The sequence below is a fragment of the Gallus gallus genome, chromosome 2, assembly GCF_016699485.2.
Source record: "Gallus gallus isolate bGalGal1 chromosome 2, bGalGal1.mat.broiler.GRCg7b, whole genome shotgun sequence".
Taxonomy (NCBI): domain Eukaryota; kingdom Metazoa; phylum Chordata; class Aves; order Galliformes; family Phasianidae; genus Gallus; species Gallus gallus.
The window spans coordinates 136351938-136378418 of NC_052533.1; the positions used below are offsets into that span (position 1 = coordinate 136351938).

At 43.8% G+C, this 26481-nt stretch overlaps 1 protein-coding gene and 1 long non-coding RNA gene across 3 annotated transcripts in view; one reads left to right on the plus strand and one right to left on the minus strand.

The window, feature by feature from the left end:
• On the minus strand, positions 1–19389 carry HAS2 (hyaluronan synthase 2). Of its 2 annotated transcripts, none has more exons than NM_204806.3 (4): positions 18778–19389; positions 9390–10016; positions 4536–4637; positions 1–2972 (listed from the first exon to the last, which is right to left on the minus strand). In NM_204806.3, the coding sequence occupies exons 2-4, from the start codon at positions 10014–10016 to the stop codon at positions 2043–2045; spliced, it is 1659 nt and encodes a 552-aa protein (NP_990137.2). In that variant the 5' UTR covers positions 18778–19389; the 3' UTR covers positions 1–2042. The 2 variants fall into 2 exon arrangements, with proteins under 2 accessions (NP_990137.2, XP_040531402.1); XM_040675468.2 differs by lacking the exon at positions 18778–19389 and adding an exon at positions 14876–17856.
• The window catches only part of LOC101751629, a 27323-nt gene continuing 19163 nt past the window's right edge, over positions 18322–26481 (plus strand). The window contains exons 1-3 of the long non-coding RNA XR_001465510.4: positions 18322–18649; positions 21815–23281; positions 24382–24527. This is a non-coding gene — a long non-coding RNA (uncharacterized LOC101751629). The remainder of the gene's footprint in view (positions 18650–21814; positions 23282–24381; positions 24528–26481) is intronic.

Genomic DNA, 26481 nt, shown 5'->3' on the forward strand with positions numbered 1-26481 from the left:
TTAGTCATAATCTTATCAAAAATATTTTATTTATGAAAGTAACAATTATACTATACAACCTATATTGGAAGTACATTTGCTAGAATAAATTGCTAGAATAAATACAGGCAATTAATTCATTTTTTTATAGAATGAGAGGATTTATTTGACATTTGAATGTTAACCCAAGCTTTAACTTACATCATAAATAGTTAAAACGCATAGTCAAGTTTTTTTTTTCTGTTTCTTTTGCATTTTTTAATACTGTTCTATTTTTAATCAACATGAATCAACTCTCCAATCATTAACATAAAATTAGTATGACTTTCAAGCAATCATGTACCTCAAGATAATCAAACAAATAAGGTAGTGTGTGTGCAGTTCATTCTACAGCAGAATCTACTCATGTCTGCATAAAAAGAAGCTGAAAATGCTTCTAAGTTCTTTAAGCATCATATGCTGATTTCTGCTTTACCACAGTGCTTTAAATACCAGAATCTAAAAAGGGGATATATCTGTATGCAGTTGGTATTCTGTTGCTCTTTATAAAGTGTGTTAGGGCTTAATGCCACATTCCTTTGGCTGGTGAAGGACTGCAGAATTTAGTCCTGAGTGTTATTTCAAAAAACCATGGTCCAAAATAAGTGTCCAAAATGGACTCTTAAGCACCAAGGAAGTGATGAATTTGCTAAGACTTGATGTTTTTGGATACAAGTTGGCTTCTTTTCTGGTAGATATGCTTTAGTCAGGCACAAAATATTGGGCTTCGTACAGGGGTCTGTATTACACTGGATGTCAGAGAAGATGATGTTTATATCATTCGTAAACTCCATGAAGGGCACTGCAAATGTTTTATAGTAAGGCACCCACGTTCAGAAAGTGTTGATATGTTTTCCTTTCATGTATTTTTTTAACTAAAAAATCAGAACTATCTGCTTGCCACTAGAATATTACAGACATCAGTGAAGTCAATAGTAGTTTGGGGTGTCCAGTATTTCTTCAGATGAGAAGCGTGTGGTTCTTCAGATCACATGTAAAATCAGTGGGAGCTTTCCTATAGCAATGCCTTTTCCGATAGTATCAACGCCTGGCTTATCAAATGGCTATTGTGCATGCCAGAGATATTATGCTCTCAGCAATGTAGATTTCCTTATTACAATGTTATCCAAAACAAAGCCCCAGATTGCACATATCTACCCTTTGGCCTTTTTTACGGACAAATATGCTCGTATTCAAAACCTGACAATGTTGGGCCTTTCCTAGTAAATGTCTTCAAAGAGTACATTTAAATACTTTTTCACAGAAATAACCATTCATCAGTTGCAAAAATGCAGAGGGATTTTTTATGCTTTTTATTGTGAACAACATTAAATCAGCATAATTCGGGGGGAGAAATTGATATTTTTTCCCCCCAAATATATTTAAGGAGGCTAAAGAACAAAATGGTAGGGAGGCAATTTTTTTTTTTTTTTGGCAGATAGTAAAATATAAAATATGTGATTTGAAAAAAAAAAAAGTTGGCTTAAAAATACACACACACAAATAATACAATAATATAAAAATACAGCTCAGCCAATGGCCTCTTAAAATTTACCTTTGGCATTACATTTGGCAGCCTAACACAAAAGACCCTTCCTATAAAAAGAACTATAAAAAAGAGAAGTTCATAAATTAGGTTGCAAGGGGTTGTAAGATCCTTTTCTTGATTCTCCAAACTCCTTTTCTTCCTGTCCACACATAAGCATGACCAGTGAGGTATATAGAACGTAACACTGTCAGGCGTATGCACAATAAAAAAGTGCATAAACAAAGAAGTTCTCCCATTTTCATGCGAACAGGTTGAAACGGTGTGGTTTGATTTTTCCCCCCTTGGAAAAAAAAATCATTTTCTATTGTTTTTGATTTTCTTACTTTGGCAGGATGAAAATGAACCCGGAGGAATATAAATGTCCTATTCCCAGCAGCAGTGATCCATTTCCCTTGGCAACATTCGTCCCATGCCACAGATACTACAAGGTCCTTGGGTTGCTTTAAAACTCTCTGGGTAACTTCCCACAGAAACATCATACATCTAGCACCATGTCATAGTGTTGCTCTTTCTTCCGCCTGCCACATTTGGTGATGAGAACCAAGTACAAAGTCAATAGAAGAACCCAGTAACATGCATAGAGGATTGTACCAATGACGAGAACTGTTGTTTTTGACTCAGAGAATGGCTTTTTTGATTCCTTGTAGATAGTGAAAATTACGCCACCTAGGAGGATTGTAAACCAAATGGAGACTGGAATGAGTCCTATAAAATTAACTACAATGGTTTTTCTTCCTGATGTGCCCCACCCTGCTTTGTTTATCGTGGCGATTGCAAACATCTTTGCTGGCAGTAAACTCGACATATACAACACTGAGTAGAGTGACATGAAAACCATGACAATGTTGCCCCTAAGGAAACTGGCAAAGGAAGACTTTATCAGGCCCACTAACTGAACTGTCAACAAGAAAAGGAGGATGTTCCAGATTTTTCCCCTGTAGAAGAGCTGAATGACTGTAGCGATAAGGAAGAAAGGAAAGAATCCAGTGATTACAGCTTCATAGGTCATCCACAAATGGTGCTTGTGGAACCACATTGCATTATAAAGCCACTCTCTAAAATACGATTTACTCCAGCGGGTCTGCTGATTCAGCCACCTGAGATACTCTATTGGTGTTTCAGTAAGGCACTTGGATCTAGCTGTGTATTTTGTTGCATAGCCCAGACTTAGCACTCGGTTAGTTAGATGCCTGTCGTCTCCAAAGCTGCACTGGGAGCCCATAAATTCTTGATTGTACCAATCTTCCACAAATTCATGGAGTAAAGAGTTTCTGTACATTCCCAGAGGTCCACTGATGCACTGTACGCAGCCAAAATAGGACTGGCAGGCTCTTTCTATGTTAAATGCCATCCAGTATCTCACACTGCTCAGAAAGGAGATCCAGGAATCATACTTGTTCAAAATCTGCAAAATACAAGAAGTTGGCATTTTAGATGAGCTCTTGAGAAGAATACTATACACACTGGATCAAAAAGGAATTTGCAGAAACTGGAGTACTGATAGCCAAAATAGAAGGGGAACCTCACTATTAGGTGAAACGTTACCAACTTTACATGATCCAGGACACTGTCAGGAAAGGCAAGGTAAAGTCTTGAAGAGGCTTTCCCACAGAAAATGATCACTTTTCTTGCAACCTTTCCTCTTCTCCACCAAGAGACTTCCTTCCTGGCTCATTTTTCCTTTCTCTGGCTCAGGCTCTCCCAGGAGATGAAGTCCAAAATGTGGCTTCCTGCATCTCTGCCCCACTTGTGAACAGCTTTACTTCTCACAAGACTTCTTCCAGCCCTCCTAAAGCTATGCCAGGATATGAGAGGCTGAACACGTGGTCTTCGGCTTATACTTCTGGTCTTCTAAGGCTTGCCTTAGATGTTTGATTCTAGACTATGATCCAATATGTGACATTAGGCCCTCTGGGGAACACCCTTGTTTGAGTTGACACTGGAGTACTGGCATTGTTATTGTGCCTCAAGACATACTATGATATTCCAACAGTCATGCTTCAGCTCATATAAATAGCTCAGTCCTTCTCTTCAGTTTGCCCCAGAGCTCACCTAAAGCTCAGGCAAGCACTTAAAATGCTGTATAGCAGTAATCTTAGTCTGAACACTCAGTGGAGATAAAGGCAAGTGCAGGTGCCCAAGTCTTCACATCCACATTTTCAGCTCAGTTTGTGATCAGACCAGAGGCACAAAGATATTCAGGCTTCTGTAGGAATCTTAATTTCTGGAATTAAGAGCCACATACCTGAAATACTTCTGACTACTGGGACATTCTTCAGTAAGTGCTTGCCCATATAGATGGCCCTTTCTCCTTTGTTTCACGTAAAAGCCTGACTGGACTAAGGAACCAATCCCAAGGCCAATTGGAATGTTCATATGCATATATATATTTTTTAATAATTGTAGCAGAAGCATTTGTGTTGGAAGGACTGTTCCAGAACAGCTGGAAATCCTCACAGAAGTGGAGCTAGGTTGACTTCAGGGCTTCACATTGTCCCATCTGACAGAGATGCATAGGAAACTCAAAAATACGCAGAGTGCATAGTGCACTGCATTTCTAAAAGGCTTTATTCGTAATTATCTTGGCTGTGAATAGTAATATTAGCAATAGAGGCCTGAGGTGATGGACTTGGCTTTGGGGGAGCTGTTCTCTGTTCCCTGGTGCACTAAAGCTTTTCTGTGGCACCTTGAACAAAAAATAATGTCCAGATACTCAAAGATGCAGCAACAGGCCTGACAGCCTTAATGCCCCATTTTTCACATATTTGGGGAGAATAATACTTATCTGCTTTCTGTAAGTGTTAAAACCACAGTACTCATACCTGTGAATTAACATTCTGTTCAACAGATATAAAGGGTAAGGTCTTACAAGAGCCTTTGTGATGGTATCACTGTGTATTCAATGCTATTCCAGGCATGGAAAAGTATTGCAGTACAAATATTTGCTGAAATTCCCCACTGTACTCACCTGCACATCGCCTCCAACTCCTCCAACCATTGGATCTTCTTCTAAGACCTTTACCATTTCCACTGATGAAGCTGGATCGAGCATTGTGTCTGAATCACAGACCTATGAGAAAGACAGAATCAAGAACAAAAATGGGTTGGTTAAGGAGTACACTTGAACAGAGAATAAAAATCACTTGAATGGTGAGTGTCTCTATAGGCATATTCTCCTGAATGCAATTGAATCTCTCTTTGGAGTCTGCATTGATACTTCTTAAAGGCCATTTGTATCAGGCAGCAAGAAGTGCTGCTGAATGAAACTGAGTGCTTGTAAGGGCCATGCATGCAAACAATCCTCTCTTCTGTATCAGCTCTATTTGTTTTACTGGCACACTGGGCTGATGACTTTGAATAAGAGATGCTGTCAGAGATGGGGCACTGCAGAGCAAGACAATGTTTGTGGGTGTGTTGCAGATTCCTGCTGAGCTCTGACATAGGGTTCCCCTGTGTTGGCTGCATGGTTTTAGTACCCTGGTTGAATGTCTCCTGCTGCCAAATGAAGGAAGGATTGAGGAGTTAAATTCCAGATGTTTGTTAAGAAAAAAAAAAAAAGGAAAAAGTCAGCTAGGAATCTGGAAAGAAACCTTATAGTTCTTTCACTCACAGAAGGATTTAGAAATTCATGTAAGATACATATTTTGGATTATAGAACAAACTCATCTGTACATTTGGATGTATGGTGTGTTACTAATAGTGCAAGGATTTGAGATTTGATGTACAGAAATCACTTGCCATTTTCCTTCAGCATTCTTATAAAAAAATATCTAAGTAAGACCAGAAGGAGCAAGTCCCAAAGTGCAGTACTCCATGAGACCAGGGCAGAAATAGATGACATACACAGGCTTTTCAACCACACAAACACTCCCAGTTAACTAGACACTGTGTACATTAGGAACTGGCTTGCCCCTGGAGAGTAGGAGGAGGGCTCAGACAGGCTGGCCGCTCTGCAAGGCAGCTGATGCTGCTTTCTTTTGCTCAGAGGCTAATGACGTGGGCTGCAGCCTTTTTAAAACAAGTGGGTGCCTCCTTGTCCCAGCTGCTGATGAAAACAGTTCCCCAATAGTCCGTGAACTCATTTTGCAGATGCCCTGAGCTCGAGAGGGACACTGTCCCAGAAACATTCTTCTCGCTGGCCAGATTCTGCCCTACAAATTCTCCTCCTCCTCCCACTTTATCCAGAATTCACATTCCTGTGATTTCAGGTGGGCCGGTAGGGGTAGAAGGCAGTGGCTCTGCATGAATAAGCTATTAAGTTAAATCCCAGCAAGGCTTCATAACAGGAGTTTTAATTTTGGTGTCTTTTCATCCAGTCTTTCAACTCAGCCTAAGCCCCCTTGCTCCATGGGAGCAGAAGTATTTATTTCTGCTCTGTGAAGGGGAGGAGAGTTTTTAGGGATTTTGTTATGGGCTAGACTTGAGCTGGGAGGTTACAAGCAAATTTGCTGATGACACCAAGTTAAGTTCTGCTGCTGACACAATAGGAGGTAGGGGACACCTTCTAGGGGAAATTGGGCAGGCTCAAAAAGTGAGCACACAAGAATATAATGAGGGTTAACAAGGACAAGTGCAAGATGTTGAACAACTTTTTACATAACTTGATAGTGAGAGGACAAGAGGGAATGGCTTTAAACTAAAAGAGGGGAGATTTAGGTAAGACGTTGGTAAGAAATTTTGTACTCAGAGGGTGGTGAGGAGCTGGAACAGGTTGCCCAGAGAGGTTGGGGATGCCCCATCTCTGGAGGCATTCAAGATCAGACTGGATGGGGTAATCTGATTAGTGGCTGGCAACCTTGCCCATGGCAGGGGAGCTGTAACTAGATGATCTTTAAGGTCCTCTTCAACCTAAGCCATTCTGTGATTCTACAATTCTATGATAATCAGGCTGCACAGCTTGTGATGCAGCTCAGTCTGCCAAAATGTTTCCCCTCCATGCGCACTTGGAGGCTGAAAGGCGAAAGCTGATGAGAGCTCTCATAATTCTGTCAGGAGAAGCATCTCCAGCTTCCATTAACTTGGAGCATCCAGTTAGTCTCCTCGGAGGACCCAGCCTGGGGAGCACCTTTGTAACCTGGCCAATGTATTTCTCCAGCTTTGGTGGAAAGCGGTCATCAGTGACAGCACATGGTGATAGAAAGGCAGCATTAATTTTGATTAAGGGAAGAAAGGATGCCTGTATTTCTGTTTGGGACTTCCTGAGCAAAGCTGTCACTGCATGGCAGCGCTCTGCACGGCAAACCTGCTCTCTATTGGTATTCAAGGCTCAGGCAGATACTTGTCCCATTTCTTGTGGCCACAAGTGGTCAGATTGGGTCAGTCTCCTCCCCAGTTCCTCGGATTTCAGTCCTATGCCTGTCACTCAATGTGGCCAAGCAGTCCCCACCCACCAGATGCGTTTATCTATAGTAGAGAAACCTGCCATGAGCAACACTGCTATTATGAGATGAGGAATCTTGAAAACACAGGATTTATTTACAAATGACCAGCATGTGTCCTGGCCATGCCAGCACCGTGGACATGTCTGCGTTCCTGGGACAAGCTGTCATTTTCCATCTGGATGAGGTTTTTCTAGGTGAAAAGAGGACATACCCTGAGAGAAGCAACTTAGGAACCTGAATGAAACACACCAACGGCTGGCTAGCCAGGGCTGGCACAGCACAGTCTAAGAACCAGTTTGCCATATTTCCACATATGGGCAGGGTGACCTAGAAATTACTGCTGTGGGTCACAGAGTTGCATGAAAGGGACACCTGACCTTGAGTGCTGCTGCCTTCAGCTCTGAGCAAGCTGTTCAAATGCTTGCTGCAACCAGTGGTCGTTTAAAACCAAGATGCTCCACAGAGGTCAGACTGTGCTGGGTGGTCCATGCAGGTACTTGGATCAAGCCAAGATGAACTGCACCCTGACTGCACTAGCCAGCTTTACCCTCACCTCCTCCAGCAGGGAATTAAAGCCTTCACCGTGATTTCAGGTATTTAGTGAGAGTCTGCTAGTGAGCAACATCTTGGTTATCCACACTGACATGTCTGCTTATGATCACCTGCTCTTAGGCTTAAAGTACGCTTAAGGACTGTGAGGCCCACAGTGTCAGGCACGGGCAATCATACTGACTGGTCTACTTTTGAAGTGGCTGATCATTGCTGCATATTACTCAGCTATTAAAATGTGGGACCAATTTAAAGTAATTTAGTCCTAAAGATACCCCTAAAATGCTGTGTGAAAAATCTCAGCCTACACTAATTCACAAAACAGAGCCATATGTCATGTGCACTGCATCAGGACTGTGGCCAACCAGAATCACCAGGGCAATGCATTTGTAACATGGATGTGACTGTGACATCGCTTATCAGTTAGTCCCTGACACATTCATCAGGACTTCTGAGCCAGGTCAGGAGTGTTAACTGACTGAGAGACCAGAAACATCACTTCTGTTTTCTTAGTTTATGGTACAACTGTTGAAAGAGAAACACTTTTTCCAGGTTCTCCAAGCAAATGCAAGAGCTGGACTGAGAGAGGAAAGTTGTCATGAATCTGTTTCCTTTCTGCCTTCATTCTCTGCAATCTGATACTTCTGTGGGAAGTGATTATAAAATGATGTTAATGCAGAAAAACAGCATTTTTGATCCCGTCACAGTCCCTCGCAGCACAAAATCGAACTGCAGACAATGGGGAATTTAAGTCCATTGTTTTTGGATAATAAATCAGTTAAAGTTTTGGAAATGCTCAAGGATGAGTTTGTAATTGTTGCCTTGCTTTTAAACCTCCAGTAACTCTTAAAGTTCTGAGACCAGGGTGGTTCCTGACACAATACTGACAGCATATCGACTGTCCCACCAGAGGAGAATTCTGGAGGCAAAGTAACGTGCTGATGTCAGGAGAGGGCAGGAAAGGCTGTGGGTGATTAATTAGGAAGATTGTCTCATAATCAGTAAGATTTAGTGGAATAAATTTCACTGGTCTTGATATACAACTAATATACTTATATACAACTAATGATCCTCAGGGTCTGGCCTAGTTCTGTGATCCTCCCTCCACTCATGGCCTCCTGGACTTCCTGCAGTCTGTTTGCCTGAGTTGAGGAGTGCTTCCATGTGTAAGGCACAAACATAGAAAATCTTTCGCGGGATCCAAGGCAGCTGGAAAGAAATGTGTCTCTGCTGCTTTGGAAACGGGGAGAGAGGACTCAGCCTAATTCATTTTTAAGTGAACAGTGTCATAAGGGCTTTAAAGGCCAAGCTGCGGTGAGTGAGGTAATGCAGCTGTAAGTGATGAAGCAAAAGCTCCTTCAGGCTTTAGCTGAAGAAATCTTTCTTTCAAGACTGCACGTTGACCTTTTTTATTGAATATTCTGCACAGCCATCAAAAGCTTCAGAATATCTCCATCTTTTTCACAGACTCTACCACTGAGATGTTCCCTAGTGCCACCAAATACTTGTCTGCCTGCTCTCATATGTGACCACTGAAATTCTCTCAAAATAAAACTTTACCCAAGATCTAGACTTACAGGAGCAGAGAGGTGGTCTTCAGGAGGCCACTGGCTTTTCCTGAAGCAAAATCACAGGGAGAAGTACTGAAGCCTGAAGAGATATTCCAGGTTTCTCCAATAGCTGGTAGATGTAACATATTCACACATAGGCTGACCATTTTAAAAAGTAGCAAAATACACCTTTAACGGTCAAGCTGTTTCCAAACAGACTGAAAGGAGCACTGTGTTCATCAGGGACTAGGATGGCCTCTAACATGCGGCACAAAATATACAAAAGCTGCTTTCTTTCAAAGTGTGTTTGAATTGGCACTGACCTGGTGCTTTAATACCTACCTGTACATAATCCACGCTTCTCCCCAGTGCTTTGAATGCTGTGTACATTACTTCTCTTTTTCCACCCCATTTCTGCATGATGCAAACACTTTTGTTGGACAGGACCAGCTGAGATACGTGCTGCATGCTCTCTCTGTGAGACTCCTCCGTCTCACCTGGACCTTTGTCATGGAAGTTGTTACTCCAGATATAAGTGGCAGATTTGTCCCTCCCCATGATTTCAGTAAAAATGTCCATCATGTAAACGTCATCTTCTGAGTTCCCATCAATGACCATAACAACTTTAATTCCAGGGTAGGTCAATCTTTTCACAGAAAGTAAACATTTTCTTAAGTAGTCAGGATCCTCTTGATAGGCAGCAATACAAAGGGCAACAGTTTTGTTCAGCTTGATTGGAGTCTCTAGCGACCGCTTCATTTTCCTGTGCTCTAGGTAGGCAAACAGGCTTTGGATGATGAGATGTGATGCCAGGATAGCACCATAGAGTCCAAAGGAGAAGTAGTAATTGTCTGTTTGGATAAACTGGTAGCCCACAATGTAAGCAGCGGTGATTCCCAGCAGGAGGGACACTCCAAAGAGTGTGGTTCCAAGTATTCTCAGGATACATATAAACCTCTCACAATACATCTGCAAAAAAGCATGGAAACTGTTAGCAGAGCTACCACTTCCCAGTACAAGACTTTGTCAGGGTTGCACATGGTGTCAACATCGAGTTCAGCAGCAGCAGATGCACTCCATGCTTCTGGTCATGTCATGGACTTACAACTTATATCTCCTCTGCAGTATTTTTTACATGTGAAGAGCCAAGTTTGCATTAATGTACCAGGGACGTTCTCTACACTTCATAATATCCTCAAAGTGCTGCCTTTGTCAGGGTCTTAATTTGGCAGCCTGGGCTTGCTGAATGAGATTCTGTCATATTACCTGGACAGGGTTGGAGAAGGGGCTTTCAGGCCACTGCTCACTTCATATAGTCATGGGCAGAAGGAACAACTGAACATCTGTGCAGTCTCTGCCTGCCCCTCAGTTTGTGTCACGACTGCATCCCACCCTGAATTGCATCTCTTGCTTAGTTATGCTTGCAAAAAATATTGGAAAGACATTCCTAAAACAGATGTCTGAATGTATTTATATATTTTTAGACAGATGTCTGACTATATTTGTAATTTATATTTATATGATCAGACATGTGCTTTAAAAGGTCTTCTCAATAACATTGCAAAAATGTGTTATTCATACATTTGTGTATGTTGATATATATGCATGTGCGAGCATGTGTGTGTAAGGCTATCGCTTGACAGAGATTAAGTCTGTCTGCAAAAACACTGATTAATTTAACAGAGCCAAGGCTTTACTTTAGACTCTGAAATTCATTAGAGTATCAGCTGTGACAACTTCTGCATGCATAGCCTACCTGGCTATAAAATCTTTCAGGCTAAGCTCTGGCAATGGAGGAGCTAGCAGGCATGGACGGTGCTCAGTATTCTCAAAACAAGTGATGGACAAACATGTAGGCAGAATCACAGAATAACAGAATGGCCCAGGTTGGAAGGGACCTCAAGGATCATGAACCCCCCCACCACAGACAGGGCCACCAACCTCCACATTTAATACCAGACCAGGCTGCCCAGGGCCCCATCCAACCCAACCTTGAACACCTCCAGGGACAGGGCATCCACACCCTCTCTGAGCAGCCTGTTCCAGCACTTCACCACTCTCACAGTAAAGAACTTCCCCCTGACATCCAACCTAAATCTTCCCTTCTTCAACTTCAGACCACTTCCTCTTAAAGGCAGGTAGGCAGAATATACTGTTACTTGACTGCTTCTTGTGGACAGTCACATTAACCATTTTATACAACAGCTTTCTCATAATTACAGGAAAGTTAACGATGTTTTAGGCCAGTACATTTGACCTTAGGGACATAAAAGAGATAATGTCTGTTGAAGGCTATGCCAGCAAGCACACTATAAGACAAAGAATCTGAAGTACGTTTGAAAATTTTGCTGAATTTGAGCCTCTCCAAGTAATGGACTTAACGTTTGTGCTTTCTTCCCTTATTCATATTTTCCCTGCTGCTAACATCTTGCTTGTCTGCAGATAATGTGTTTCATCATCTATTGGCCAAAACTGAAGCTGGAACTGCACTTCATTACATCATATAGGTCTTTAACTCTTTCTTGTGAAATACTCAGAAAAAAAACCCACAAAAAACACTAACAAAGTGCAGCAGCATAGCTGTCACCAGTTATATTTCTGTCTGAAATGTTACAGGCTTAGAAAGACAGAACAACTTAGAAAATAAAAATAAACCAGGTGAGCATAAAGTCTGAGACTGCAAAGACTATGCCTTTTTCCACTGGCTATTTGGGGTCTTAAATTTCAGGACAGGAAGAAGTCTCTTAAGTGTGTATTTGGAGACACTGTTAAAGAAATTGGACCCTATCTCTAGGACTTCCTTGAATACTTATGACTGGGCTGACAGGTGCTGTAGTCATCCGACAGCACCAGTCCCTGCTCTGGCCTGTCTGGAAGTCTTCCACAATGAGGGGTCATCAGGAAGACTAATAAAAGACAGCTTATATGAGTCGTCGCTATAGGTGAATTAAATGCGGCACCCAAAATAGATGGGCTTTAGAAAACAGATTAAGTAATGGATCTCTTCTAGATTACCTTGAAGTCAAGCAGCCTGTGTGTTTATTAATCCGCCTGAGTACGCAGAAGGTCACTAACATCAAGGTGAATATTTTATTAATGGTGCAGTTGTACTAAGCTTTCCCATTTGGGGTCCACAACTTCTCTTCCCTTGCCAGAAATAGAACATGCCTATTAGTGAGCAGGGCTGAAGTCTGCTTACTTTAGGAATTGTATGACTGAAATCAATGGACCACTTGTATGGGTATAGCTCACAGGATTTAGATTAAGATCTGGAGCATTTACATTTAACTGACTATACACTAGTATCAGGCTTCTTTTTATATTAATTTATTACTGCTTTTTCTTTTCCTTTATAAGGCTTCTGCACCAAAAGAAAAAATGTATGAATTCTCTGATCTTGTCATTGCAGCACAGTTTCCCTCCTTCACAAAACCCACTCTTTTAAGATCAAGAAATGGATCTCTGGTCTTAATAAAATAGTATTTTTTTTTATCCTTTCACTGTCAACCTTGGGAAAATAAACAGTGTTTTGATCTAAATCCCTGGCTTTCATCAAAGAAACCTTCCCCTTTGTATATGCAATTGTAGCATGTCTTTTAACTGACTGAATCTCAGGCAAAGTCTGGAAAAGTTGCTCAATATTCTCAAACTTTAGCACGTGATCTATTGATAACTTGCCTAGCAGAATTGATATGTATCAGCTTGAATGTGCCCAAACAACAGCAAAGAAGCCAAAAACTCTCCACCCTTCTCAAATAACTGAGCCAAGAAGTTAAGAGGAAATTATGTTTGTCCAAGTCTGGGGCCAAAGATGAATTGCTGAGTCAAATAATAGCACTGAGTGTAGGAACAGCCTCATCAGAGATTTTAAGATCAGATACTACTGCTGTGAAAACCTAGACTGGCCTAACACAGTGAAGTGTAAAAGGAGATTTTAGTAATACATCAGTCAAAATTTTCCTGAACTTGTCACATAAAGATGGAATCAAGTATTATCAGAGAAGCAGTGCATAGTACTGCGGGTGAAAATTGCAAGCCTAAAATAACACTGTGCTGAGTCAAGATACACGTGTCAAGTGCTTGGTGAAGGACAAGCACAGATGTTAACTTTCAAAACCACAATTATTTTTCAGGCATTTCCTAAGTATTCTTTCAGGCAAATTGAAATGCTTATCTTCAAAGTTGCCATCACTAGAGCCCCGTTCAACAGCTGACTACTTGGTAGGTGTACAGTACACACCTCATATGATCAGCGCAGCTCAGGCTCCTTTTGGAGGTGCTACATCTCGCATGCACGGTATGGGAAGCTTGAGACAGGACGGCTAATGCTGCTTTGCAGTTTGGACATCTGAATCCTTTGTGAGCAATCCACCAAACCTTACGGTGCTGAACCAGTACATGCTTTAGCACAGACTTGCAAACAGGGTCAACGTTGGTACACACACAATGAGTGAATGTAGAGAGGTTTCAAAGTCTACTATTGAACACTTTACTGTCATGATTTTCCAGCTGTTTACTTCTATGAACAGAGCAGGCGAGTTCTTAACAGCCCACCTAGCAGAAATGAAACACGAAAGCGGTAATGGCCTCAAGTTGGCCAGGGGATGTTCAGATTGGATACTAGGAAAAATTTAGTCTCTGAAAGAGTGGTCGGGCACTGGAACAGGCTGCCCAGGGAGGCGGTAGAGTCCTTGTTCCTGGAGGTGTTCAAGAAATGTGTAGATGTGGCACCTGGGGATATGGTTTAGTGGACATGGTGGGAATGGGTTGATGGTTGGACTAGCTGATCATAGAGGTCTTTTCCAACCTTGATAATTCTATGATTCTAATGCTATTTAGGCTGTTGCTGATTTAGTGACACACATTTTGGATCAACAAGCAGTCCTGAGTATAAACATGTCCTGTTGTGACTGTACAAGAGGAAGCAATAAAGGTGTGTGCCTCTCTCAAGGCTCTAATGAAGGGCATAATCAAGAAATAAATCCCGGCAAGTAATTGACATCAGATTCCATCTAGTGAGTTATTTAGCATTGGCATAACAGGAAGACCCAGAAATCATATTTTTTGTCAGTAGAGAACTTACTCTACGTTACTATCTTCTAATATTATTTTCATAAACATTTTAAGTTAAAAAGAAGTTGACTAATATATACATACAGTGACTGGTGGAATAAGTCTAACACCGAAGATACAGTACTTTCACAAGCTGAACAATGCCTTAGATTCCAAATTAAATGAATGTAGCAGAATATGCTTGAGCTTTCTTTATTCTGGCAAATATTTAGGCTAGTATCTAACTGCAGTTATAATACATAAATGTAAACTTAGTAAGATCAAGACACCTAATGGAAATTCAGTAGGTTCTGATGCCCTGATTGGTACTGCATACTTAGCAAAGAATAATGCTGACTTCCAGGGTAAAGTAGCACCTGTCTCCCTCTTCAAAATTATATACCACAGTCTGGCCATATGGTTATTAATCAGACTTCGTGCATGGGTGGTGAGGCAATGGCACAGGCTGCCCAGAGAAGCTGTGGATGCCTCATCCCTGGAGGCACTCAAGGCCTGGGTTGGATGGACCCTGATCTGGTGGGAGGCAGCCCTGTCCATGGTGGGGAGTTGGCAGCAGATGATCTTTAAGGTCCCCTCCAACCTAAGCCATTCTAAGATTCTATGATTCTGTCATCTCTGAGACTAAGAACACCTGGACATAGTGCATTCCTTTGCAAAATCAGGAGACAAAGAGCAAAAAAATATTTGAAAAAAATACACAGAACAGGGGAAAACACATAATCATAAAGTCTATGTGTAGCGTTGTCTGTACCTACCTATATTATCTGTAGCCTGTTCATTTACACTGCACCAGCTGGTATTGCTCAAAAAAGCAATCAGGTGGTACCTTGCACCTGCTAACACAGGGTTTGGAATCAGTGACTGACTGGAGGTCAGAATGAAATCAGGTTTGCTTGCAATACATGGGATGCAACACCTCCATCATCTATTTAAGAGACTGTCTCTTGTGTACAACATTCAAACATATCAGATAGGCCATTACTATGCTGAGGGCCCAACTTCCACCCTCCATACACTGCCTATTCATACCCTGAACCACGTCTAGTCAGACCCCGTGGATAGTGAAATCCCATTTCGTGTGCCTAAAATCCACTGAAATCCATTTCAGTGCATAAACGGTCTGCTCCTGTGGTGCACATTGCAACTAGTTTCAGTCAAGAGGAATTCAGCTTGTGTGCTCAGTGTCACTTTTAAATTCAAACCAAAGCATGAAGAATTCAAACCAAAATAATATAAACCTGCCTCGTGGATGACCTGCACAGAAGCCTTGCCTTCAAATCTTTGTTGTAAGAAGAAGTGCTGAGCAGTGAGAACATTTAGAAGTGTCTCATTGTTACATGCCAATACAGCAGCTGGATTCTTGATTGCCTACTGGTCATGGTCCTCTGAAGCCTCGTGCTTTGGCTTCAGCATAACACTTTTCCATCTCATTAAAGAGAAGTGTGCACTTAAATATTTTGCTGAAGAGAGAAATCAGTGGATAATTTATATTACAGTTCTGTAGTGCGGGCACAGAGAAAGCATTAAAATGTCTTTGTGGAGCTGTTCTTTCTGGAGCACTCATGATAAAATTACGTACATACATTTGATTTATTTATTATACCTATTTATCTCCCTTATGAAAATTGACTGATTGATCATTGCCTAACCATTGTATTTCTTGAAAGGAGAAAATCAGAAAGAGTGGCTCAGGACTTGGACTACTGGCATTTTGTTCCTAGTATTGCCATTCATCTGCTGGGTGTCCGTAGGCAAATGAATTCACCTCTCTTTGCCTCAGTTTCCTCACCTGTAAGTGGGAATCAGGACCATGCTAGAGGCCCTTGGAGGCCTATGGAGCTCCTCATACAGTTGAGGTTACTGGTGTGTGTTGTGTATGAGGTGTTACTCTTCCTGGGTCACATGGGACCCCTCAAAGGAAACCAGACTGCTTCCTTTTTCCCTTCCATGTATTCACCTGAATGTAGAGATAGGGCAGTCAGTTTTTCTACAGCACAAATGCAATTCTTACCGTATCAGCAGGACAGCTGATATCCGTGAGGTTAGCAACATAAGAGCTGACACATACACACATGGGTGTATGTGTACGCTGTTACTTAGGGCTGCTTTACACACAACCAAAGGAAGAGTATCAACTTTTATAAGCCTTAAAAAAAAACCTCATTCTTTGTGAGCACAATAGTATTGGCTTCTACAGATTGGCTGCTTGAATGACAGTTCTGTGTGCATGCAGCCCTTATGTGTTTATGTGGCCTTACACACACATACTCTGTGTTTAAACACAAAAACTATCTGCTATTAATCTTCATCCAATATTTAGAAACGCTGAGCCTTATTTTGGTGGCAAAGTAAATCATTCATCTTTGAAGTACAAATGCTTTCAGGTACACGATAATTAGGAGCATCAAATAGCTGCCCAGAGTGCCTCTTCTGTTTTACAGACCGCAGAGAGGAAACCGAGAAGTTACGCTACATCTGTATGCCTTTACTGCAGCAGAGTTACCATATCTGGTGCTTTTGGTTATTTATCACTTCCAGATTTTGTCATGCCATTGATCTTCTGGAAAGGGCTCACATAAGACTAAAATTAACTCTGAGGTTAGGTTAAAAGTAAAGAACAAGGTTGGTAATGATGGCAAACTGTATCTGCACTCATAGTCTTTGATCAGCAAATCAAGTCTCCTGTCTGTTCAATGTACGTTCCCCCCTACAGTGCCTAAATTTATTCTCTAAGAGGTGTGAGTAACTGCTGTGTGGATTTCTCCATCATATACACGGTGAAATGCAGGTTGTTCAGTTAACCAAAAGAAAGCAAAAAAATCATCCTAAACACTCTAAGAAATAATATAAGTAATTCATATTGATATTCAGGCATTTCGGATTACAGTTACAAATATTCTGGTTTAGAACAGATTTCTGGTTCCTGGTTATGAAGTCCATGGACACTTTTGGCACAGCGCTGACTCCATGCTTTACTCCAGTGAGCAAATATTTGTCTGATGTGCATAGCTCATTATCTTGTGATTTGTTTATCGAACACAGGTAAAACCGTGTTTGACTTAGTCAAGTAGGCGGTCCCGTTGCACTGAATGGAAGAGTAATTTGCTGCTTTATGCACTAATCTCAAGTAGTAATTAAATGAAGCGGATATCTGATTTGTTTCCATACCATAACCATGACCAGCTGAATTTGCTGGCAGTGCAGCCGGCATGGGGAGCCCCACTGAACCCGGCACAGCTGCTCTTTCTGCTGGAAAAACTCTTGCCCAAGTGTTGCTGCCCTTGCGTGTAGGATAAGATTTACTAGAATGGAATACAGCTCTGGCCGTACTGACACGGTGACAACACCGGTCCTGGAGAAGTGGGAAAGATGACCCATGAAGAGACCATGAGGTCTACCGGGACTAAGAGCAGATGAATGCCTATGCCTTGTGAGACGTGGGGTCTCTACCAGCCCTAAAGAACAGATTCACAAAGCCAGGAATGGTGTAGTACAGTGGGCCCTCCCTTAATCTCCCTTTCAGCCCTCTTTGCATCTTTGCCAAGATATTAAGGCATCAAATGAAGAGCATTAGGGCTCCTAGCAACGAGAGCCGCTTGTCGGCCACAGCTCCAGGCTGCAGCTCGGACAGGTGTAGGGAAAGGCTGCTGAGGACAGGGCCGAGGAGGCCCCCGGGGCCGGGCAGGGGCTGTGCGGCTCCGCCCGCCGCCGCGGGGCCGCTCCTGCGGGGGAACCCCAGCCCGGAGCCGCGGCCAAAGTGGGCGGCTGCGGTGCGTCACAGGGGGTGGGCGGGGCGCCGGGGGGGATCCCCCGCGCCGCCACGTGGGGAGGGGGGATGGGGGCGGCCCCTGGCCAGCGGGACCCTCGTGGGTCGCGGCACCCCGTGGAGGGCGGGGAGGGGGCTGCGAGGCTGCTCCGCAGCCGCCTTCTCCAGGCGCGCCCCGCGAAGCCTCCCCACCTCCCTTCCCCCCCCGCCCCCTCGGGGGCGACCCTTCCTGAGCGGCCCTCAGTGCCGTCGCCGCCGCCGAGCCCCGCGGTCAGCCCGGGTCCCGCCGGTGGCTGCGCGGAGGGGCGGGGGCGGCAGTCGGCAGCGCCGCTGGAAGTTCGCGGGCAGCCGCAGCTCCCGCCTCTGCCGTCCCTCCCTCCCCGCCCAGACACGTTGGTCGCGCTGTTTCTCCCCTCCGAGGCGGGACTTAGCCTTCCTCCTCGCTTCCCTTCCTGCGGTCCCATCCCTCCCGCCGCCGCTGTCACGTCCCCTCCCGGCGCTGCGTGCGAGGGGAGAAGGCGGTCGGAGCCGGGGGCGGCTCTGCCCCCCCCCCCCCCCCCCCCCTACGGCGAATGCCTTCCGAACCTGTTGCTCGATCGATTTAACCGCTATTAATTTAACTTTTTTCTTTGTTTTCCCTTCCAAACCGTATTGCTCAACTGTATCCTAAACGGATTACACGGAGGGAGGGGTTGAAGCTGAAAACCTCATTCATCCTCACTGCAGTCCTATTCATGGCTGGAATAGGTGTAGCATAGAGACGGTAAGATCCTCCCCCGACCCCACTCGTGTCTGGGGACCTCTTTCCGCCTTCCTCCCTGGAATAGTGGGGCTAAGAGGAGAGCGGCTTCTGCTCTGGGGATGCCAGAAGGGTGATGGTCAGTCCCCTACCTTGTTTGTCCGGCTGTCCTTTGGTCATAGAGGGGCTCCAGCCAGCTGTGTGGTCTCACGTACCGTTGCTCCCGCTGAACAGTTTCCAAGTTTGAGGTAAAAGATCAAATCGCACTTTTTCAGGGACTTATTCAGAAGCTCAGGAATAAAAAAAATAATTAAAAAAATGAAAATAATAAAAAAAAATCGCTTAAGGCTATTCAGTCCTATTCATTTTCTCCCACGTGTTTTCCCTATTACAATGTATTTGTCTTCAGTTTCTAGCTCGAAGTCGTGGGATTTTTTCTTTTTTTTTTTTCAAATAATAATAATAATTAAAAAAAAAAAGTTAGAAATAATAAATTAGGAGTTAAGTTTCTCGTGGTCGAAGCTGAAGACCTCGTTTCAAACCCGGCTGGGCAGGAGCCTGGAGGAGTTGCACGGCAGCGGCTGAAAGTTTGGGATGTGCAGCATCAGATAAAGGCTCTTTGGTGATGCCTCGCGGACCGCGTAGCTGCTTTAGTTCTCAGCAGCAGCAGCAGCAAACGGGTAATATTTTCCAGACGTCTGTTCCTTTCCTGCTGCTGCTGCTGCTTTTCTGCCTTCTCCACGTTATGGGGTCTTTTAACAAGTGAGACTTGAGTTGTTTTAATAGGCGGAGGATGGGAAGAGGAGGGAACGAACTCCTGTAAGAAGGGGAAAAAAAAACGCAACCACCCTGCCCATTGAAATGATCTCAGCCAAGGACCAATTCAATTGGCAGAGGCAGGAATTCAATTAGCTAAGTTGCACTTTCTGCAAAGAAACGCAATACACACCCATCGCCACCACCTGATTTCCTCTCCGCGCCCCGCACTTGGGGGGGAGCCCCCATTCCCCCCCCCTCTCTCCATCTCCGGGTTTGGGGTGTGGGCTCGTCCCTCCCACCGCCGCTATTCTGCTGGGACAGCTTTGCAGCTGCTGGTTTTTATTAATAAGGGAATTGCCTCTATGAATGGATGAACTTTGCAGTTTCCAATTCTGCTTTATCCATTCACTCTCGGAAACATTCGCTGTTCGTAACTACCCCATAGAAATCTCCCCCTGGCAACAATACCCGTGTCACTCGCGTTAAAACAAGCCCGGAAACACGTTAGTTGGTTTAAGAACTTGAAAAATGCTTTCGGATTTGTTAGTTTGTCGCTAGAATTTGTCGCTCAGTTCACCCAGAACCGGGCGCCTCAGCTTCCAGCCCAACCGCTGCTGTCGGCTTCCAGCAGCTTTCACTCGCTCCGCTGGGCTCCTTCTCTCCCTCAACTGCATTTCCCCGGCTTCCAGCCCCCACTTCCACTTGAACTGATGGAAAAAAGGCACTAGGTGGCACTGTTGAAGTGAGCGGAGCGCGGGCAGCCCTCTGCTTGGCGCTGACCGATCTCTCCCCGCCCGGCCGGGACCCCCCCGATGTTCCCGCGTTTCCTCAAGGCCCACAGAGCTCTCCGCTTGCAGGAGGTGAAGCCTACAAAGGCACCGTTGGTGAAGCTGGAGGGGTCTCCTCGCCCCGCGGTACCTCCTGCTGTGCTGGGACTCTCCTCGTGTCCAAAACACGGTTGCAAATTGGTAGCTACCTGAAGTGGATGGAGGGTTTTTGGTGAAGTAGTCAGGTTTCTGGGTGTGCTCAAGAGGAATGAGAGTTTTAGGATGCATGCGAAAGACGAGCTGCTTGAGAAGCCTTGCTAGGATGAGAGGGAATAGCCTGAAGTTGCACCAGGGGAGGTTTGGGTTGGATATTAGGAAAAATTTCTCTGACAAAGTGTTCAGGCACTGGAATGGGCTGCCCAAGGAGGTGGCAGAGTCCCCATCACTGGAGGTGTTCAGGAAACGTGGAGATGTGGCACTGAGGAACAATGTTGGCAGTATTGGTGGTAAGTGGATGATTGGACTAGATGATCAAAGAGGTCTTTTCCAACCATAACGATGCTATGATTCTAAGCTGGCCTGCTTCAAAGAACAAGTCTACCGCTAGTTTAGGCCAAAGCTTTGTAGCTGCTTTAACCTGGCAGAACCAGGGAAAGCAACTCTCTGACCATCTTCAGTCTCCTCATTCCTGCTTTTGCATTGTCCCTTCCCTATATCAGAAGAACTGGCCTAAGTCAGCCATCTGGGGAAAGGACATAGCAAAAAAGTAAGAACGAGTAATATGGGCAGGGGCAAAACAACTGCTTTGGGAATGAGTGTTTGTGATAGTTTGGAGTATCCCTTAGAAGTACAGGAGGGCTTAGCAAGCATGATAGACTTCTTGAGTAGACTTCTGCAGAGTATTCATGTCCTCCCTACTCAGCACTATTCTCGTGCAGCAACCACCTCCAGTTGGTCAGTGCTGCAGTACTTCCCAGTGCAGGGCCCAGCACAGCTATGCCATCACGTAAGGGTGACATTGCCATGTCAACTCCAAGCTGGACCAGAGGGCAAAAGGGTGGTGAGAGGGTTACTGAAACTCTTATTCATACTATCACTTCCAGCCTTCTGAATATCCAGTGTAAACCAGGCTTATAAACATGAGGAACACTGGTCGTATAGGCAGGCAAGGAACTATCACCAAGCTCTGCTACCATCATACATGTCCACAGTTTCGCAAGCAAATTCCCAGCATCTGTGTGAGTCCTAAAGTATGGTTTCCTAATGTCAGCTTTTCTCTGGTGCTGCCAGAGACAGGAGAGGTTTCTATTAGAGCACAGATGGCTCAAGTCCATACCTGGACATGGATACCCCAGTAAGCTATGCCTTAAGGAGCTGGATTTGCCCATATCTGATGGGCTACATCGGCACTTGTCTGTTTTGCTTGCAGTGGGGAATACATATCTGGGATCATTTCTGAAATAAAGTCTAGTTATAAGGTTGATTGCTTTGCTGTGTTGTAACCAAATGACTTTTTTGTACTAGTATTTCTTTGTTTTATATTCCATTTTCTTAATAGTTTAAATCTGGGGACTGCACTTCTCCTCTACTGATGATTGCATATTACTCTGCAAATACACACTGTCACACAAGCTTAATCCTTTTCCTCTCTGGGTTTGAACAGGGATCAAGAGACAGAGTCTGGTGTGGCACAGATCTTCACGTCCCGCTCGTATTACGGGGACAGAAGCACTTACATCACACAGCAACTTTGTTTTAGCAAATGACATAATGGGAGTGGTGAGTCTCTAACGTCTGCAGCTACGTCCTTCTTAGCCATAATGCTGTGTGACCACACTTTTAGGGCAAGAGGGGTAACGTAGGTCTCTGAAACTAAGCTTGTCTATGAGGAAGGAATTAAAACTGGGAGGATATGATTAATGCCAATCCACACATTGTTAAAGAAAACGTATGTGTGTGTTTAATGAGAAGCGTATCACATCTACGTTCATATGTTATGTTATGTCTACATGGTTACCATTATCAAATAATCTTGTTTTCTAATTGGGATTTATAATCACCAGAAGTGGGGAAAAAGGATTTCTTTGCTGCTACTGTCTACAAACGTGAATGATCCCTGGCTTTAGGAGCATAATCTCAATGAACTAACCACTCATTTTCTGACAAGACAATGGATTTGTCTGACAGAGGTCAGAAAAAGGGTATTTTGGGGGGTGGGGGGGAGGCTTGATGTAGATGATGATTCAATAAATTAATTACCACAGAGCAAATTGAGGAGTGAATCATGAGCGTGTTAGCCTGAGTTGCATGCTTTTAGCTTGAGGATATGGCTCCTGTGCATTTTGCTTCTCTTTTTTGCTATCACCCTTGAATATGTTAATCCTCTGCCTAAAACACACACGCACACATTCCTACTCCCTCACCAGGAACGGCACGGTTTGCAATATTGAATTGATTGCCTCAGGGAACAGATCCGTGTTAGAGATAACTGGCAGAGCACAAAGCCGTTTCCTACCTGCGCCTATGGAGCGGCTGCTCAGGGTGAGGGGAAGGGGGATGTTCTCGGGTGGAAACCAGGAGCAGCAGGACTGCCCTAACAGCATCCAGAGTAGCTTTGCTGGCAGGAAAACGCAAAAGGAGCCTCTGTGAAGCTGAAGTGGCTGAACCCATCCGGGCTGAAGGGCTCTTATCTCACATTTCTGAGGTAAGGATTTACACACACGGTTTTATTACAGGTCAGCTACTGTGCGGAACTTATCAGAAAGAAATGCAAGAAGCAAATTGTTTGCAATGAGTATCTGTCTTCACAATAAGAAAATGACTGATAATAAAGAACTTTTTCATACAACAGTGAAAAGCTAGAAATTGAATGTAGATGTTTTCGAGTCAGACATGAGACATCTCATAGTGGGCTTTCTTTAACGGTTGTCTGTACCATGAAGGGGAGTGGTGGATTCCTATGTTTTGAAATCCTCTGGAAGCTTTTTTGGAAGCTACGCTTTAGTTCAGTGGACTCGGTACAAAAATAACTGGATGAATTTCCATAACGAGGGTGTCAGACTGAGTGACGGAGCTGTTTGTTCTGTCCCTACGCTCCACAAAACTACCAACAACTGGACTGACATGCCAGGTACGTCCCACATCTGTTTCCACGTGTCGCAGGTCCTGCTGAAAGTGGGAAAGTTACAAAAACTGATATGGCTGTAAGTGAAACCAAAGTGGTGCCCTAAATTATGATTTTAAGGCAGCTGAGAATCCATTTGCAGATTTTAATGTAAGCATGGTAGACATTTGTTGCCACTCACAAAGAATGGTTACAAACAGACCTGAGGCTCTGTGGTCCTTTTCACTATATATAGAAGTACTTTAGAGGCTACTGTGTTCTGGGCATTTAAATCCAGGGTTATTTACAAGAGAAACTTTAAAGGATCTAGAGAAAACCACTGGTCTTTAAAATGAAATAACTTACGAAAAATTTAAACTTTCCTACAGTTTTGTATAGGAGAGAAAGCCACACCTCAAACCAATCAGGTTCAGACTGGGTATAAGTTGTGCACATTTGGTTGTGTCCTGAACTCTTGGCTGGGATGAACTATGATTGTCAGCAAAAATGCCCTTCAAGATGGTATGAGGTAGTGAGTTTTCATGTGAAGCCAGAATGGAGTAGAAGTGGATCAGTTAGAGGTTCTTTTTATGAAGTCTAATTTAAGGGAAGTGACTTAATCGCATTCCTGTTATCTACTATGACAGCAGTGAAAGCCCAATTTAGAATGGCTCAAAGTTATTTTTGAACAGCAGCATTATATTCCATGTAGGATCCATAGATAGCATCACAGAAAACAAAGAGCATATGCAGCTGAAAGACAGACCTGCAGACTATGAATATACTAGTAAACTAAACTGACCAGAGCCAGGCAGCTCGAGGATGCCACATGTTCAGCCTCACAACTTCGCTGCTGCCAAGCTCAGGGGGCAGCACTGATACTGACCAGTCTGTAGACCCTGACCTTCCCTGAAGAGGACCATCTCCTCACTTGGGAGAGTGTTGGGTCTCTCACCTCCATTGGGCTGCTCACAGAATGGAGAAATACTTCTGCACATTCCCAGATGCCTTCAGATGGAGAAACTGGACAGAACAGTCCTGCTTTACAGGGGTTTTCAGAAAGCACCATGGCTGCCTGGAGGTAGTTGCTTTTATTAATTGCTTTGCCTTTGTCAATTGGTATGCAGGCAGTGTCAGCCATCCTGGAGCATCATCCTGGCCTCCAGCAATGTGATGTTTGGATTGGCCTCTCAGCAGTGCTACCAATTTGGGCGCTGCTATCCTCCTCAGCTGCTACATGGCAACCAAGACATGGGGATCTGGACCTTCAAAGGTACTTCACTCACCAAAATGAAGTTTTTTATTGAAATTAAGTTTCAATTTTCATTGAATTTCTATTCAATTGAAACAAAATTTTCATAGATTGAAATAAATAAGTCAGACTTTCTTCCACTGTATGAAATTTAGACAGGGGCTTAGCACACCTTTCTGTTTATATTTATGGGTGCTCTTCTGTCTGTAGTTGATACTTACTAACCGGTCCACCCAAACTTCTGATTTTATCTAAACCTATCTAAATTTTATCTAGCTAACTTTTGAAAAACATAAGAACACAATTCGTTTGGGATGTTGGTGGTATAAAGGTGAATGCTATTAAATTGACTGCCCTTCCCTATCGTCACCATCTCAGTGAGAGATGGGTCACCACCCTACCAAGCATCTGTGTTCAGCTGCCCCAGCAGGCCTCTGGCCTTTATGAGTCTTTTGGCTGAGCTGTTTGGGCTATTCATTGGTCAGGTAGCCACACAGTTATTGAAGGTTTTGGCCCAGTGATACGCAGTGCATCTGGAGTGTGTGTTAGTGTCCAGCAGTGTTGCACTGAGGAGCATAAAATGAACCTGAATGGAGCAGACCTGCGTATAAATAATAAATATCAGGAAGTCCTAATGATGCCCAGCAGCTTGCACACAAAAAAGATACGATCTGACCATAGCTAAAGACAGGACAAGCAATTTTCTTCCTTACTTCCATGACTAGAAAGGGGGTGAACGTCACAGACCTTTTGCAAAAGTATGTTTGAGTGTGTGTGCTAATAACGCAGCAAACCTGTGAGTGATGACATACTGATTTAGCTTGCCCTCCTAATCTCTTTACTGAAAATGTTCTTTTCAGTCGTGGTTACAAGGGCAGGTTTCAAAGGCTCTGCTCTTTCAGGCCTGTTGTCAGATTGAAGCCCTGATGACGAGGGGGTCCTTCCCTGAAGGTGTTCGCAGAAGCAGGTGACATATCAGAGCTTGTAATGATTCAGTGGAGATTTGGCAGCACTAACATGCCCTGATGCAGACTTCAGTTTTTCCTGCTGATGCTTGCTGTAGTCACTCTGGGCCATGGTAGGGGGCAGTCCATAATTGACCATGGGAAAAGAGGGAATTCTTTGGGTAGGCACAGGCATGGAAACAATACAGAGACATAGAATCACTGAATAACAGAATCACAGAATCATCTAGTACAACCATAAACCTAAGCAAACAAGTTCCATCACTAAACCGTATCTGTTACTAACATGTCTACAGGTCTCCTAAGTATCTTCAGGGATGGTGACTCCACCACTTCCCTGGGCAGCCTGTTCCAATGCAATAAGAAGAAGCATGAGCTTCCCCTGTTAGGCTGATTGCCCTGCTGTCCCCACCACAGCCTGCACACTGTCCTTGTACCCCATGAGCTCAAAAGCAGCCCAAGCTGTCCAAGCTCTTTTCATCATCAGTGGCAGATGGTAGTTTAGTAATTGAGAGATACTGTGTTGTGGACTGATTCTTAAAGGATCATGAAGGGTGGTAAAGCACTGTCACAAGTTGCCCAAAGAGGTGGTAGATGCCCTGTCCCTGGAGACGTTCAAGAGAAGATGGAATCTGAGCTACCTGATCAAGCTGTAGGTGTTTCTGTTCATTGCAGGGAGTTGGCCTGGACAGCCTTTAAGGGTCCCCTCCAATTCAAACGATTCTGTGATTCTATGATTCTATGATTGTGGCTAAAGAGACATCCTATCTGCTGCATCTTTTGTTGTTTAAGTCAGTGGTTACTCTCCACTGTTGCTGGAGGAGACAGCAGTGCTCTTACTATGAAAATGTCTTCAGCATTTCTGGGATGTGCATGTTTCTACAGGATTAAATGTACCTTATACAGCTGATTTTATTGCACTTTCGGAATAACCATCTACATCTCACACAACGGTCCGTGCATTTTAACATACAATTTATCATAATGCTCTGATGCTGTTATTTAAACCA

Excerpts from the sequence above, each read along its gene's own strand:
- HAS2 (NM_204806.3), bottom strand. The coding sequence starts at position 10,016 with ATGTATTGTGAGAGGTTTATATGTATCCTGAGAATACTTGGAACCACA. Across the intron at positions 4,638-9,389 it reads GAAGCGTGGATTATGTACAG|GTCTGTGATTCAGACACAAT; the intron begins GTAGGTATTAAA and ends TCTTTCTCATAG. Across the intron at positions 2,973-4,535 it reads GAGTTGGAGGCGATGTGCAG|ATTTTGAACAAGTATGATTC; the intron begins GTGAGTACAGTG and ends TGTATTTTGCAG.